Below are 18,385 nucleotides of genomic sequence, written 5' to 3' on the forward strand. Positions count from 1 at the left end.
GGATAGATACACATGTATGACCCTGGTGTGTTACTGATACTGACCTACATTACATCTTACACCTGTCCATCCTGGAGGACAGATACACATGTATGAACCTGGTGTGTTACTGCAAGTGGCATTATTTTCACATGGATTAGTCAGACATTCATTCACATCTAAAAAAAACAAGAAAGAAACTAAATAATACTATAAAACTCAGCAATGTCATTGATTCAGACATGGGGTTTATCACTGAAATTGATTGTGTTAGACTAATATAGCATAAATTTATTAACTAAATGTCCCCAATAATGTAACAATTGCTTAAAAGCAATGATTATACATATAGATATGCATTTTCATACAATTTTTAAAAATTTTAATGTGTACTGAAATCTTAAAATCTAAGAACCAGTAATGGTTACTATCATTGTCTTAAGAAAAATGTTTACTAGTAAATGATAGGCGTGCAATAGCCTTCTGTAAGAATAGGAATAGAATAAGAAACTGAGAATAGTTTAATTACATTACAACTGCTACCAGGGGTCTTGGTGGCTGAGTGGTTCATCACCTATACCCTAGCTTGCCAACACTGAGATTCTCAGTTTGAATGCTGCATGTGGCAAGTGCTTAATTGACTCCAATCTTAATTGACTAGCATTGCTGCTTTTCCTGCCAAAAGTTGTGGTTCTCTTACACACTAGCCACCACGATGTAGCCAAACGCACTGGCCACCACGATGTAGCCAAACACACTGGCCACCACAATGTAGCCAAACGCACTGGCCACCACGATGTAGCCAAACGCACTGGCCACCACGATGTAGCCAAACGCACTGGCCACCACGATGTAGCCAAACGCACTGGCCACCACGATGTAGCCAAACACACTGGCCACCACGATGTAGCCAAACACACTGGCCACCACGATGTAGCCAAACGCACTGGCCACCACGATGTAGCCAATAGCGTTGAAAGTGGTGGTTTAAAAACTCCAACATTTAATCAATGAATCTTCATGCTACTAACAACCTTTCTTGATAAAGGAGTTGAAACAAGATCCTACTGTGAATTTTGGTCACAATGTATTGGTCCATGAAAACAGTGAAAAGACCAATCCTCTTAGATAAGCAGTGCAAGTATTCGACTACATTGTAATATAAAAAGTGGAGAAAAGTTTACCTTCTTTACAGTATGGTCCACTCCTACCATCAGGACAACTACAAACAAAACTTCCCACTGTGTTCACACACGTGGCATTCATTCCACATACATTAGTAAAGCACTCATCTTCGTCTGTAAAATTTAAATGTATACAATCATATTAAACATTTTTAAATAAATCATGTCTGTAAAATTTAAATGTATACAATCATATTAAACATTTTTAAATAAATCATTACTAAATCTATTCATTTTTTACATCTCGTGTAAAATGTATTTTTCTCAGAAGGAAAATTGAAAAAAGTGAAGAAACACCCTTTATTTATCCTATTTTGACAGATAAAGATTTTTATAAATCAAGAGATTTAAAGTGAGGCTTTATTCAAATTCACATTCATCACAGGGAACAATTTCATGAAAAGTCAAATAACCTTCACAATAAAGCTCACCTTTCTGACAGTTGACTCCTCCCCAACCAGGAGGACACACACATTGGTAGGAACCAACTAAGTCATTACAGGTGGCACCATTCTGACAAGGCTGTCGTTCACCACACCATGATGAAGCTGAAATTCAAAGTGTTTATAATATAACATCAATTGAATTGCTTCACAATGAATTAACTTAGTATAAAATAAGTCTAGCTTGAGTGATCACAACAATTTGTGTAGGTCATTTCGAAGTCTTTAACATGAGAAATTAACATATTCTACCTAAAATGACCATTTCACACATTTTATAGTAATATATTAAATATGAGCAAAAGCCTTACAGACAAAGGTTCATGTCAACATCTTGTAACTTTGCAACTTGCACCATAGGTGAAATAAAATTGTTAAAAAAAAACTACATTCATTTGTATTTCCTATTTTTATTGATACATAAATATTCCATTAGACTTTCTACATTTCAAAAAAAATAATTTCAGTTTTCTTCAATAACATATCCTCAATTCTTATTTGTTCAACAAAGTGTTTTGAGTACCAAGAGCATAGGTACAATAAATTACATTTCTTTCTGGTTTTAATAAAGCGTTCCTTGAGAACAAGAACAGGTTCAATGAAACTACATTAACTGGTTCCTTTATCCTATCAGTTATGAGCAAATGAACAATAACAGATACAATACTTACTGGTTCCACACAGTGTTCCTTGGAAACCAGGAGGACAGGTACAATAAAAGCTACCAAACACATTGTTACAAGTAGCCCCATTTAGACAGATGTCAGCCAAGCATTCATTTTTGTCTACAAAGAAAAAAGTCAGCCAATCTAAAACATGAGATTTAGATTATTGGGTAATGTCTATAACTGTTTCACATCTGATTCTTGGAATTGTTGTTAATACTTATTATCACTATTTGGTGTATTTTTACTTTGATCTTTTTTTTGTGATAATTTCTAATATCATGCTACTCGCTTAAGATAAAAAATTATTGCTAGAAACTAAGGGTGCATGTGACATTGTCAATGTAAACATCAACTATGTCATAGGCAAAATAGGGATAAACAGATAATCAATGGTTTTTCAAATGTGAGGGTGTTTCTCACCTATAATGTCATGGACAGGCAACGAGAGGGTGTTTCTCAACTACAATGTCATCGACAGACAACAGAACTGTCAAACAAGAGGGTGTTCCTCACCTACAATGTCATCGACAGGTAACAGAACTGTCAAACAAGTGGGTGTTTCTCACCTACAATGTCATCGACAGGTAACAAGAGGGTTTTTCTTAGCTACAATGCCATTGACATGCAACAGAACTGTCAAACAAGAGGGTGTTTCTTAGCTACAATGCCATCGACAGGCAACAGAACTGTCAAACAAGAGGGTGTTCCTCACCTACAATGTCATCGACAGGTAACAAGAGGGTTTTTCTTAGCTACAATGCCATCGACAGGTAACAGAACTGTCAAACAAGTGGGTGTTCCTCACCTACAATGTCATCGACAGGTAACAGAACTGTCAAACGAGAGGGTGTTTCTCACTACAATGTCATTGACAGGTAACAAGAGGGTGTTTCTCAGCTACAATGCCATTAACATGCAACAGAACTGTCAAACAAGAGGGTGTTTCTCAGCTACAATGCCATTGACAGGCAACAGAACTGTCAAACGAGAGGGTGTTTCTCACTACAATGTCATTGACAGGTAACAAGAGGGTGTTTCTCAGCTACAATGCCATTTACATGCAACAGAACTGTCAAACAAGAGGGTGTTTCTCAGCTACAATGCCATTGACAGGCAACAGAACTGTCAAATGAGAGGGTGTTCCTCACCTGCAATGTCATCGACAGGCAACAAGAGGGTGTTTCTCAGCTACAATGCCATTAACATGCAACAGAACTGTCAAACAAGAAGGTGTTTCTTAGCTACAATGCCATCGACAGGCAACAGAACTGTCAAACAAGAGAGTGTTTCTCACCTACAATGTCATTGACAGGCAACAAGAGGGTGTTTCTCAGCTACAATGCCATTAACATGCAACAGAACTGTCAAACGAGAGGGTGTTTCTCACCTACAATGTCATTGACAGGCAACAGAACTGTCAAACGAGAGGGTGTTTCTCACCTACAATGTCATTGACAGGCAACAGAACTGTCAAACGAGAGAGTGTTTCTCACCTACAATGTCATCGACAGGCAACAAGAGGGTGTTACTCACCTACTATGTCATCGACAGGCAACAGAACTGTCAAACAAGAGGGTGTTCCTCACCTACAATGTCATCGACAGCAGGCCATAATCTTGCCGGCGAAATGACGATTTAAGTCGCCAAAGAATTTTGAAAATCGCTAAATCTCGCCGGCCGACTGACTTCATAGCGAAGTCAAATCGCTATCAAAATCGGTAAAAGGGAGACAACTTGTGATTGACAAGTCTCACAGGTAAAAAAAATGGCGGCTGACAAGGAAAATCGAGATTTTCGAAACGACCCAGGACTAATACTGTCAACGATCAAATTAGATAAATACAACGGCGACTTTGAACATCCTCGGATATAACTTTCAAAACTGTTCAAACGGAAAACTGACCATCTATTTAAGTTATCATTTTACGATAATTTTCATCTGAGGATGTTGCGTAATCACTCAGCTGATTTGGTTTATTTTTACAACTTACACGAGTCGATCAATTTTACTATTCGGTAGGTAAAAGGTTGGAATTAACGGTAGATTTATTATATTGATTGAATAGAAATTGAAATATAAAAGATAGAAAGACTGCTGATGGATAATGTGATGGCAAACGTACGACACTCGACCAGGTTGTGATCAGCAGTGGATTGTTTCTCACGACCATTTCCTTGATATGGATGATATTTTTAAATAAATAATAGAAATTAGCTCTTTGTCGGTTAATTAATATGCGATTGAAAAATATTTTCATTTATAGACTTACAATCTTTAACGATAATCTCAATTTACAACTAACCTATAAAATCACGGTCCTGGACATTCAATAATGTTTTACAAAATAATGACAAGTGGTGATATAAATTAAATTCCCAGTCATGTGAAATTCAACAGGAAAACTGGGAGTTATATTTTTTCTGGACTTAAATAAATTGAGGCAGTTGCACATGCATTTAATGCATCATAATCATGATAATATTACTAGGCTACTCCCTCATGTCCCAATCAACAAATTTTATTTAGAACACAATGGTATCAATAAATAAATAACAACTATATATTGTCTAAACCTTTTTATTAAGAACTTTCTATATATACATTGTGTACAATAACATATGAAAAACCTGCAAGTATATCTTTTATTGAATATAAAACAATTTCCTTAGTGATAAGCATGAAAACACGATGCAACCGAAACGGTAATGGAATCTCACTTCTCCAAGAAATTGACCACTTCTCCCTTCTCTCTCTTGGAAGGAGAAGTCACTTCTCCCTCTTCAAAATCCTAGATTAGGCCCTGATCGACAGGTAACAGAACTGTCAAACGAGAGGGTGTTTCTCACCTACAATGTCATTCACAGGCAACAGAACTGTCAAACAAGAGGGTGTTTCTCACCTACAATGCCATCGACAGGTAACAGAACTGTCAAACGAGAGGGTGTTTCTCACCTACAATGCCATCGACAGGCAACAGAACTGTCAAACGAGAGAGTGTTTCTCACCTACAATGTCATCGACAGGCAACAAGAGGGTGTTACTCACCTACTATGTCATCGACAGGCAACAGAACTGTCAAACAAGAGGGTGTTCCTCACCTACAATGTCATCGACAGGTAACAGAACTGTCAAACGAGAGGGTGTTTCTCACCTACTATGTCATCGACAGGCAACAGAACTGTCAAACGAGAGAGTGTTTCTCACCTACAATGTCATCGACAGGCAACAAGAGGGTGTTACTCACCTACTATGTCATCGACAGGCAACAGAACTGTCAAACAAGAGGGTGTTCCTCACCTACAATGTCATTCACAGGCAACAGAACTGTCAAACGAGAGAGTGTTTCTCACCTACAATGTCATCAACAGGTAACAGAACTGTCAAACGAGAGGATGTTTCTCACCTACAATGTCATCGACAGGCAACAAGAGGGTGTTTCTCACATACAATGTCATTGACAGGCAACAGAACTGTCAAACAAGAGGGTGTTTCTCACCTACAATGTCATTCACAGGCAACGAGAGGGTGTTTCTCACCTACAATGTCATTGACAGGCAACGAGAGGGTGTTTCTCACCTACAATGTCATCGACAGGTAACAGAACTGTCAAACGAGAGGGTGTTTATCACCTATAATGTCATCGACAGGCAACAAGAGGGTGTTTCTCAGCTACAATGTAATCAAAAGGCAACAGAACTGTCCGTTTTTTTTTTTTTAATTCTGTCAATAAATGATTTATTGATGTGTGTTTTTAAATTTATCTATGAAGTGTTCAGAGGTGGTCATAACTGTTTGAGGACCTTTTCTTTTTCATCCTATCAAACATTTTATATTATGTCTTTCCATAATTCATCTAAAAATTTTGATTTCAACATCTATAATCTTTAAAAAAAACTTTTGTAACATACAAAATGGAAGTGACTATTACAAGAAATCAATATCTGGATGGTTTTAGCATTTATTCAATTTCATGCATAATTACCTAAATTACAGTTTGGACCTTCAAAGCCATCAGGACAGGTGCAGTAGTATGATCCTAATGTCTCATAACAAGAACCACCATTCAAACAGGGGCCTTTCAAACATTCCTTCTTGTCTGAAAAAAAAATTAATTAATAACATAATATCTGGATATAATTCTATTGTATAATATACAATACTAATATGTAAGGTAAAAGTAGAAAATTTATATTACTGGCAAAAGCTTAAATCATTCTATCTCATAGAATAAATTATACTGGCAAAAGCTTAAATCATTCTATCTGACAGAATAAATACTACTGGCACCAGCTTAAATTATTCTATCTGACAGAATAAATATTACTGACAAAAGCTTAAATTATTCTATCTGACAGAATAAATATTACTGGCAAAAGCTTAAATTATTATATCTGACAGAATTAATACTACTGGCACCAGATTATATTATTCTATCTGTCAGAACAAATATTACTGGCAAAAGCTTAAATTATTCTATTTGACATAATACATATTAATGGCAAAAACTTAAATATTCTATCTGATAGAATAAATATTACTGGCAAAAACTTAAATCCTTCTATCTGACAGAACAAATATTACTGGCAAAAGCTTAAATTATTCTATCAGACAGAATAAATATTATGTTAATATAACATACAAACGTACAGTAAATAAAAAATAAGATGTGGTATGATTGCCAAAGAACCAATTCTTATCCAACTCTCCACCAGTAAAGCCTGTCTTAACCAAAACCTTTGGGACTAAATAATTTGTTTTTAAGATACAGGTGTTTGCTTCACACAATTTAAATTACTCCAGAAAATTTATTGTAAATCTTAGTGTAAAAGTTCAGATGGTTTCTGCTTGATTTTTTTTTTGTGATAATTTTTCATATCACACTACTCGATTGATATTGGTTTTTCTCAGTCGAGTAGAAAGGACACCATAAGCCTATCTCATTGATGTTGACTAGGAAAACAGTGATTAACAGCTAATCAATAGTCTTTCAAACTCAAGGATGTTTCTTATTGATAAATCAATAGTGACAGAGTGCTTGGTTTTTGTTTTTCATGTTACAGAAGAAAGAATCCCTACCTTCTTGACAGTGAACTCCATCAAACCCTGATGGACACAGACATTCATAATAACCTGGATGATTGACACAAGTTCCACCATTCAAACAGGGATTATTCACACATTCAGCGATATCTGGTAAAAAAATAATTTTTTTTTTTCCCTTAGTCATGGTCCACTTTGTTGATACATTTGTAGTTGTTACAAAAATCAACAAAGTTCAAAATACCTTTATTTGATTCTGCCAAAACAGACCTGTGTTCCCTAGAAAGAGGGAGAAAATACAACCATTTTCCAATTTTGATGTTCTTTTCACAATGAATTTAAGCTTATATTTCCATCTTCATACAAATTTAAACATCGATAAATGTTCTCATATATTTTTTGTTTTAAATATGGTGAATATATATGGCTAATTAATAAACATTAAAATGAACTTTTCCATAAATGAATTGAAGATGTTGAATAATTTCTGAAAGATAAAAAATATAATTCAGACTATGAATTCCCAAACTAGCAAGTGACTTTTTTTTAACCTTACCAACAGAACAGTTGACACCAGTCCATCCTTTATTACAAATACACTGGTATGATCCTACTGTATTTATACACTGGCCATGTTTATGACAAATATCGACAAATTCAGCACATTCATTTATCTCTGCAAGAAATCAATAAAACATAAATTTTACCATGTTAGCTTCAAGGAAATCTGAAAGAATATCTAACTAGATATCATTATAAAATTAAGATAGATAAAATATGCATTATAGAATCAAGCTATATATCTTATTTAGCTATCATTATAGAATCAAGCTAGATATCTTATTTAGCTATCATTATAGAATCAAACTAGATATCTTATTTAGCTTTCATTATAGAATCAAACTAACTAATGGTCAAGATTTGCCATTATTGAGCAATGGCAAAGCCTCTATTTAACTTCAGTGTGAAGAACAAGTAAAGAAAAATATTGAAAACTTTTTAAATGATGCCTTGAAAAAGAAATGTTCTATCTTTCATTCTTTTTTTCCCAATCAAATGTTTACATGTGTGACTTATGTAGCTAAATACAATCTAATTACCAATAACTTGTCTCCAGATGCAAGTTAAATTTGGATATGATCATAACAGTTTTTTGGCATAATGACTACTTCAAATTATTTTGTTTTGTCTGAAGGAAACAGAATTGATGTAGTGAAGCATAGCATGTGACTGACGATGTCTTCATGTTTTTTAAAAGATGAACATTTGACTAATAATCCAGCAAGGAGAAAGATGAATTGATAGGTATGTGCACGTCGATATCCTAGTCTTCATATCTAACTACAATTTAGGTGGTGATTGTTAGGGTCAAATCTTGACCACCAACAAAGAGGTAACAGGTGCACTGAATGTACATCACGAGACACCAGTGGTGACCTGACTGGAGAAATGATGAATGTTAATTGATAAAGAAAATTTGATTGGGCTTTAATTCAGTTTAAAAAAAACTCTTAACCTTGATCACAATACATTCACACACAGTTAGGTGTGGTAGTCCATTCATAATCACCTGATAATCCTACCAACATTTACTCATCATCGACTAGACAATTCTTGTTTATTTTGAAGGTAAGACAAAAACATAATAGTAGTTTATGATCTATTACTTACCTAGGCCACAATTCTTGCCCTTATACCCAGGTGGACAAATACATTTATAGTCACCCAGTAACTCCTTGCAAATACCACCAAAAAGGCATGGTTTTATAGCACACTCAAATACATCTAAAACAAAAACATACATAGGTGTATTGCTCAAAATTATCATAGTACTATAAAAAAAACATCTATTGTTAACTTTGTGTATCAAATACATGATATGGAGAATTATTTTGTCATAAGAAATTTTATCTCAGAAATACTATATATGTCTGATTTTTTTCAGAATTTCATTCAGTGTAATTCTGTAAAGCTTCTAGACTATTTCAACATTGTTCAATGAGACTGTTGTATCATGGATGATTTACATTTCACACAATTCCAACTTACTGAGATATTAATTTCAAACAAGGTGATACTTCAAATAATCTACATGACTTTTAAGTTAAATTCAATCCCCTTTGGGATGCCTACCTGTAGTACAGTTCTGACCCATCCATCCCTGGACACATCGACAATCATAACTGCCCTGTAGATTTATACATGATCCACCATTGAAACATATACCAGGGAATTCCACACACTCCATTATATCTATAATATAAATAAAACAAATAACAATACATAAACCAGGGAATTCCACACACTCCATTATATCTATAATATAAATAAAACACATAACAATACATAAACCAGGGAATTCCACACACTCCATTATATCTATAATATAAATAAAACACCTTACAATACATAAACCAGGGAATTCCACACACTCCATTATATCTATAATATAAATAAAACACATTACAATACATAAACCAGGGAATCCAACAGCTCTATTATATCTAGAATATAAATAAAACACATTACAATACATAAACCAGGGAATCCAACAGCTCCATTATATCTATAATATAAATAAAACACATTACAATATATAAACCAGGGAATCCAACAGCTCCATTATATCTATAATATAAATAAAACACATTACAATACATAAACCAGGGAATTCCACAGCTCTATTATATTTATAATATAAATAAAACATATTACAATACATAAACCAGGGAATCCAACAGCTCTATTATATCTATAATATAAATAAAACGCATTACAATACATAAACCAGGGAATTCCACACACTCCATAATATCTATAATATAAATAAAACACATTACAATACATAAACCAGGGAATCCAACAGCTCTATTATATCTATAATATAAATAAAACACATTACAATACATAAACCAGGGAATTCCACACACTCCATAATATCTATAATATAAATAAAACACATTACAATACATAAACCAGGGAATCCAACAGCTCCATTATATCTATAATATAAATAAAACACATTACAATACATAAACCAGGGAATTCCACAGCTCTATTATATTTATAATATAAATAAAACATATTACAATACATAAACCAGGGAATCCAACAGCTCTATTATATCTAGAATATAAATAAAACACATTACAATACATAAACCAGGGAATCCAACAGCTCTATTATATCTAGAATATAAATAAAACACATTGCAATACATAAACCAGGGAATCCAACAGCTCTATTATATCTATAATATAAATAAAACACATTACAATACATAAACCAGGGGATTCCACACACTCCATAATATCTATAATATAAATAAAACACATTACAATACATAAACCAAGGAATCCAACAGCTCCATTATATCTAGAATATATACAATACAATTACACTTGCTTATTGTTTACATGATGTACTATGGACTGTTTTTTTTTCTTTTACATTTACAAGAAAACATCAAATCATTTGGCTCATCATAGTGTTTATCTAAAGAGTGCTAAAAAAAGTTATCTGTCAAATTCCTGTTCAGTTATTGGTAGTTCAATTCTGTTTAACACATTATGACTAAATTCCTACCTCGTTCACAGTACTGTCCAGTCCAACCAGGAGGGCATTGACATACAAATGACCCAAGAGTATTCATACAGGAACCACCATGTTGGCAGATATTGACCTTGCATTCATTCAAATCTAAAGAAAAGGAAATTTTAATATCATAATATATCTTATTTTGCTTATTTTTGCATGGAATATATCTTTATTTTTATTTCGCTAAAATTGACAATTCATATAATACTGCTTACAAGAAAACAAACATCAAGAGTTCACAAATAATCAGGGACTTGCAAGTTGAAGATTTGGTATTTAAATCTCTCTTAAAAAATAAATTCTAAAAAACTCTTAGCATTTCTTCCATTAAGAAAGTGTCCAACATGCATTGATCATCTATTTAAATGAGTAAATTCTGATGCATTTGGCTTTGCCTAAAATATTTTTTTTTTGCTGATAAAAAACATATGAGATGCTATGTTAAAAAAAGGTACAAAATTTGAAGTCTTTCATGCCTTGTAAAAAGATTGTGCTTTTAAATGACATCTTATATAATGTAGTAACATAAAATGGGATATATTGCCTGCTTTATTGATCATGGTTAAATTTTATGTTGAGAGTTTTACACTAAAGATTTCACATCAACTTAATGTTATCAAGATCCATGAAAGTAAGATCAAGGTTATATAAACTCTGGGAGAATACATGTACAACTTGCAATCATTCCATACAGCAAATATAGTTGACCTATTGCTTATAGTATCTGTGGTTATGACTAGTAGAACATATTCTTGTTTAAAACTTACCAATGTCACACAAAGTGCCTGTCCATCCAGGTCGACATGAGCAGAAGAAATCACCAGGTCTGTTTACACAGGCTCCTTCATTCTGACAGATTCCAAATTGTAAACATTCATTTATATCTGTTGAAAGTAAAAATTCATCAAATTTCATATAAATGCACAATTAAACATGAAATATTGCTAGCTATTTAAAAAAAAAATATATGAAAAACCTTTTTCTGTAATGAGGAACACAAATAAAGTTAAATGAATTATTTATTGACAAAATACAGATATCAAGGGACAAAACCCCATCTTTTCCTCTAGTGCTACCAAGCTCTTTGATTTCTAACTATGCATAACATAAATATCTGTTTACTCATCTTTACAAACTTTAATTACACTATTCCTAACTTCTGTATGAGCTTATATACTAAAACAATTCATACTATTCTCTTTGATACTTTGTGCCCTATATATTTATCCAATTTACAATATTTTCCTGATGCAGAAATGACTATCATACATAGAAATGTCCTCAATACTGACCCAATTCACAATTGGTTCCAGATCTCCCCGATACACACATACATAAGTATGAACCTGGTGTGTTAACACATGTGCCACCGTAGAGACATTGGTTAGGATTCTGGCATTCGTTGAAATCTAAAAATGAAAAGATTCAAATGAAAGAAATCATACAGAAATGCATCATACAAAGAGGAAAGGATGTGACATAACAAAATAGCAATTGGAGAAGAATTGTGGGACAGGTATCATTTTTTTTAATTTAACATTGAAAAGGTCCAACTGATTAAAATCCGTGTTCTCTTAAGCTGTTCTGTTTCAGTGATTTGACCAACTGTTTGGTATCGTATCAATCCCTGTTTGCTAACTGTCATTTGTAAATCTAAATTACTAAATTGAAGTTTTAAAAAAAAGATCTTTAAATAGTTCACGATTTTCCTTTAAAACAGTGCTTTTGTAATTTTATAATCCTTGACCCTACTTCCCAAACCTTTAAGGTAATTGTTTGAAATGGTATAAAACAAGGACCAACAACCAAACTGACTTTGTTACAACCTACCAATCTCACAATGAGATCCAGACCACCCAGTTGGACATTGACAATAATATCCTCCAAATGTGTTGACACAAGATCCTCCATTCTGACACAAGTTTACTACACACTCATTTACATCTGGAATACACATTACACATGTCTAATAAAACATTTATACAAATCAAATTATTCACTTCCACATGTATGTAACTTGTTATAAACTGTAAGCATCTCTTTTCATATTATGAAATAATGTACAGAAATAAAAAAATCTAATACAATACTGATTACGAAGCTAATTGATTTTAAAATTTCATGACAACAAAATTTACTGTACCTGCTTGGTTCAACATTTACCTAATTAGGATAAACCTTCTATGTTTGGTGTCTCTATATCATTCTGATGTTTGTATATCAACAATGAAGGGATAAATGTCAGAACATTTTTTCAGATTGATATAAGTTCAATATAAATAAAAAATCTGTTAAAATAACAAAAATTCAAAATAGTGAAAATTGCTTAAGTCCATAAATTTTTGGAGTTATAGTGATATTCTGATCTTCAGACCGCCATATAGTCCTCACTATCATGAACTATTTGTTAAATAGTAACCTTCTTGACAGTTTGTTCCTGTAAATCCTATTGGACACTGACACATGTATCCTCCCACACTGTTACCCATACAAATACCACCATTGGCACATGGGTTGGCCATACAAGGTACCAGTGCTAAAATACAAACCAATGTTTGCTAAAAGACCCATATAACTGAAATAGCACTTTTGCTCTTTTATATATATATGCCATACTTAGTTCCTATTAACTGTCATAACTAGGTCAATTTTTGTAACAAATTATTAGTAAAAGCATAATTAATATTTTAAATTCATAATCTATTTCAACTTTATTTACTCCTTTTTTTGTCCATGATATACATACAACATCATTAAACACAAAATACCAACATTATTCGAAATATTTTTTTTCTAAAGGGTAACATAACATTTCTTATCAGAAATGAAAATCCTTATACATTATGCTTTTTTATACAGCTGTTTACCAAGAAACGAGTATCAGTTGCTGTGCTTCGTAAGTTTGACACCTCCCAATACCTATCAGTATGGCAAGAATTAAGTATGTGATTTAGTTTGTCAGGTACTAGCCTATTTGAATGTTTTATTCATAGTTTACTACAAATAAATCTGACACTTATTGTAAAATATTTGTAAGGTGGGTGTTAAATTAAATATATTTACTGTATGAGGTTGTAGGTCCAGCAGTAGCTGTAATTGATGGTCCAATAGTCTTTGAATAATCAAATGTATAATTGCTAGCATGGACTGTAATCTGACAGGTTCCCATTCCAAGTAATAGGTTCCCTAATCGGAAATAATTATCTCCTTCTAGATAAGCTTTAGGAGCTTTGTTCTGTAGTGATTCCAAAACTAATTGTGCATAGTTTTGACTCAAAGCAGCTGCATGGTATGTGCTGAATCTAACTGTCTTAGGCACTAAGAATCTAAAAAAAGTAAATACATAGTTGCTGCATGGTAAGTGCTGAATCTAACTGTATTTCAAATATGTAAATGGGATAAAGTATGAAATTGGCTTTCACTGATTTTGAACTGCAACAAGCTTTAAGTAATTTTTTGTTTTTAAATGTCTTATTTTATCAGTTTTGGTGTGAGACTGAACATAAAATAATGAGTTACAAAACGGTGCAAAACACATAATTTCTTATGAAAAAATCATGCACTTTTGGTTAATTACCTGACAGAAATAGAGCTTTCTGACTAGGTTTTGCTATATATAAGTTTTATCGACTTGTAAAAATTGAAATAAAAATACTTATTTTTCTTCTTCTTGTATAATTAAGAAAAAAATCCAAACAGAGGGAAAAAAATAGCGGACATGTTTTAAATATGATAAAATTGAACAACTCACCCGAAATCCATCAGCTCACATTTTAAATATTCTGACTGGAATGCACTCTGATTAAAAAGACGGACAACCTAATAAAATATCACAAAGCATCAATTACTATAACTACTAACTTGTTTTATAACAAAGAAAAAAAGTTCCTCTCCAGGAAATACATTTTTACCAGTCAAACAGTTAGTTTTACTTTCTGCTTTATATGCAACTGTTGTATTTTTCAACAAAAATTGGCCTGATTGTGCTTTGTATATTCAGTTTTACTTGTTAAGGCAGTCTACGATAAGAATTTTTTAGTTTTGTAGTACAATATACCTACTAGGTTGAGTTATACTTACATCTTTACACATGTTTTCTTGTTGTTGATTGAACATGTAAGTGGTAGGATCTGAGTATTCTTGTGGTAAGGTTTTGTTGTATAGGTGACACAGGTATTCATGTCGCGTAGCAGCTAAAATACAAATATATTGAACAATCATTTAATAAAAATAGGTTTCAAATATATATTAAGAATATAAGAATATGATATGCATACTTATTTAAGCCTTAGGGATTTCTTTTTTTTTTTTTATTTTATATAATTATAATATTACCCAAAAAATAGTGGACAAAACAGCCTCACAATTAGAACAGAGATATATCTTTTGCAAAGCCAGATACTGATTTTTTTACCTTGAATGTTTTTCAATACTGCTCACTTCTCAATGGTTCTTTTTAATGTGGTTAGATAAATCAAGCATAACCTACATAATGCCAAAAAAAGTTTTCTTGTATTTTAAAATTTTTTACAGATTTGTTGACAATCTCGTAACTATAAAACATTTACTTACAATAAGGTATAACAGGAGGTGAGGTGGTTACCCATGGTGGTATGGTTGCTGTGGCAGACATGGTATAGTTTGTAGGAATTATAAATGTATCACCTCGACCCCATATTAGTTTGAGATCACCAACATCAACCAGATCAAAGCTGCCCTTCTTGTCATGAGGAGCTATATCTCGGAATACCTGAGTTAAATTGTCCTTCAGGTATTGGCCGTATGGGGTGTCGAAAATAAGATGAAAGTTCACATTGGTCGGAAATTTCCTACAAAATATGAAAAGGAAATACACTGAACTTTATAAAAATACAGACTGGACTACATAGAATTGTAACAAAAAACAACATGATATACAAAATATCATAAAATCAGAATACTTAAAAGGTTTTCTTTAATAATTCACAATACTTTCTGGTATCATTGATGATCTTTTTTTCATGATAAAGATCACATATAAAATGTTTGCCCTATTTTCCTGGTCAATGGTAAGAAATGATACCAGCTTTAATTGTAAAATGCCTTGTTTTATACTCACTGGAAGTTATCTATCATACATTCTTTCATATGTCCTTGAAGGTTTGATACACTAAAGTAGGACTTCAACTGAAATGCAGAACAAATCATTTAAATATTGGTTTCCCTAGTAACAGAAAACGTGTCAGAAAAGTCAAGAAATTCAAAGTATTGTATGTATAGATTGACTGTGTTAAATAGTGTAATGATTGACATCATTTGTCATTGATTCTTTGTTTTATAGTAGATTTGTCTGACTCAACCATGACAATATTTGACGCCAGGTGACATTTGTCATGGATTCTGTGTTTTATAGTTCATTTGTCTGACTCAACCAAGACAATATTTACCTACACTAAGTATAGTGAATTCCTTTATATTTTACCAGGTAATTATCACACAATAGGTTGTAATAGTCAGATATTTTAGGATAAAAAAACTGACTGATGAAAGCAAAGTACAATAGGTAAAGAAATCTTAGATGCAGTAATGAGATTGAATCAAATGTATAAAATTTGAATTTAAAGGATTATAGCATTTTGTTTACCACTTTTTATCGTAATACTTAATATGTGAAAATTTTATGATTACATTATGCAGAATCAGAAGCTAACAGACATTCAAAACTGTAACTCTAAAATAGTTCAAACAACAGAATCATCCTTTAATTCCTTCTGCCCACTGATTTTAGTATTCTTCACTCTATCAAATGATTATAAATAGAGATAAGATTCTACAAACTTGCTTTGTCCTGAAATTAAAAGTTACTTACATCATCACAAAAGTCCCTTTGAAGATTAGCAAACTTATAAGAAGTTTTGTCCATGAGTTCTGGTGTCCATTGGAAATCATATAATCCATAGGTCAGATTGGCATGAGTAGAGTCTACAATTAAAACATTTGAACCTTGCTAGTGATTATTGTTTGTCTTATCTTAAAGTATTTCTGGATCATTTGGGAAATTAGGTATTGATGGCAGATCTTGATAGTATTTCTTTATCTTATCCTCCTCTTTTTAGACAAAGGGATCTTGATATATGACACCTGGCTATTGTTGAGAAATGTAGGTTTACATCTAAATGTCTTTTTTGTGTTGTTTGGCTATCTTATTGACATATACTCACATCTCCTTTTATTTATGTAACACATGAAATACTTGTACTTTGCAAGAGGATTGCCATGTTGATTTAGTGTCATAGATTTCTGTGAAACGAACATAACAAAAAACACATATCTTGTCACCAAATACTACAATATCAGTATAAGGAAATAAATTCCATGTATTTTTGTGGTACATTCAAACCAAAACATTTAACAGCCAGTAAACAGAAAGTTTCACCAATTGTTGGTCCATTTGTTAGCTTTTGTATTTACAAACCAATAAAACCATTAAATATGCATAAACCACAAAAACTTTTTACAACAAATGTAAATACTTTACAAAAGTGAACATAATCAAACAGGAATGAATGAACATTTTTTTTTCATTTTTTAAAATATATATTTATTCAAGATAAAAAGGCATGAATTTGACAGATACAAAATGTTACAAAGACACAGATATAGCACTAGACATAGTTTATAGACACTAAAATGACATACATGTTTACTAAAAATTTTAAATTAAGAAATAAAAAATAAAATTATGAAAATTTTCATGATATTTTGATAATATGATTAGACTAGATTAGAAATGAGTGAAATTTAACTTGACTAGATTTTACACTGTAGCCTAATATCTCAGGATGACCCACAAAAGTTAGTAAAACTTATTTCCAGTGGGGTCCTTTAATAAAAAGACGACACATGAATGTTTGAATTTCTAGCAATACAAATTCACTGTAACCATTTGTATGATACAAAAGTTACAGAATAAAAAAAAATATTCTAAAAGATTGCAACAGTTTCTACTACAAGAGCAAAGTAAGTCTACTGTAATAATGTAATACAAACCATAGAGAACATAGACTGTAGTTGTTCCTCCTATTGTTGCAGGTGGCAGTGATGGTGTTCCTCCGCCAACATATACAGTAGATGTTACAATGCTTCCTGTTATTAATGGACTAGCAGTGGTGTGTGGCATGATAGTAACACTTGTGGTCAAGTCCACTGCTGTCTGGACACCTTCTAATATTACCAATAAGTCCCCAACAAGCCATGTCCCTAGGTTCTGTCCTGACGCATCCAGATCTGGTTTCATAAAAGGACCTGGTGCATTGGTCTTGATTAATGACACAACTTTATCAGCTGTAAATGTGTATGGATATGAATATTGCAACTGAAACCTAGCTTTAGAGTAACTTTTGCCTGGGTCTGGTGATCTACAAATCAAAATAAATGAAAGTTACTATTCTCAGATTGCAATCGATGTATCAAAGGTCTCACAGATAACATGTC

At 32.6% G+C, this 18,385-nt stretch overlaps 1 protein-coding gene across 1 annotated transcript in view; it reads right to left on the reverse strand.

Moving 5' to 3' along the window:
• The window catches only part of LOC127737332 (fibrillin-2-like), an 86,688-nt gene that overhangs the window by 60,246 nt on the left and 8,057 nt on the right, over positions 1-18,385 (reverse strand). Inside the window, exons 10-30 of the mRNA XM_052247934.1 lie at positions 17,942-18,309; positions 16,761-16,873; positions 16,011-16,078; positions 15,485-15,741; positions 14,993-15,105; positions 14,664-14,731; positions 13,976-14,238; positions 13,332-13,448; positions 12,743-12,856; positions 12,205-12,321; positions 11,680-11,796; positions 10,901-11,014; positions 9,449-9,568; positions 8,987-9,100; positions 7,872-7,991; positions 7,352-7,465; positions 6,258-6,371; positions 2,278-2,391; positions 1,595-1,711; positions 1,164-1,277; positions 63-158 (exon numbers count right to left, since the gene is read on the reverse strand). Coding sequence (XP_052103894.1) covers positions 63-158; positions 1,164-1,277; positions 1,595-1,711; positions 2,278-2,391; positions 6,258-6,371; positions 7,352-7,465; positions 7,872-7,991; positions 8,987-9,100; positions 9,449-9,568; positions 10,901-11,014; positions 11,680-11,796; positions 12,205-12,321; positions 12,743-12,856; positions 13,332-13,448; positions 13,976-14,238; positions 14,664-14,731; positions 14,993-15,105; positions 15,485-15,741; positions 16,011-16,078; positions 16,761-16,873; positions 17,942-18,309 — 2,852 coding nt within the window. The remainder of the gene's footprint in view (positions 1-62; positions 159-1,163; positions 1,278-1,594; positions 1,712-2,277; positions 2,392-6,257; positions 6,372-7,351; positions 7,466-7,871; positions 7,992-8,986; positions 9,101-9,448; positions 9,569-10,900; positions 11,015-11,679; positions 11,797-12,204; positions 12,322-12,742; positions 12,857-13,331; positions 13,449-13,975; positions 14,239-14,663; positions 14,732-14,992; positions 15,106-15,484; positions 15,742-16,010; positions 16,079-16,760; positions 16,874-17,941; positions 18,310-18,385) is intronic.

Source organism: Mytilus californianus, unplaced genomic scaffold (assembly GCF_021869535.1).
Source record: "Mytilus californianus isolate M0D057914Y unplaced genomic scaffold, xbMytCali1.0.p SCAF_4, whole genome shotgun sequence".
NCBI classification, from domain to species: Eukaryota; Metazoa; Mollusca; class Bivalvia; order Mytilida; family Mytilidae; genus Mytilus; species Mytilus californianus.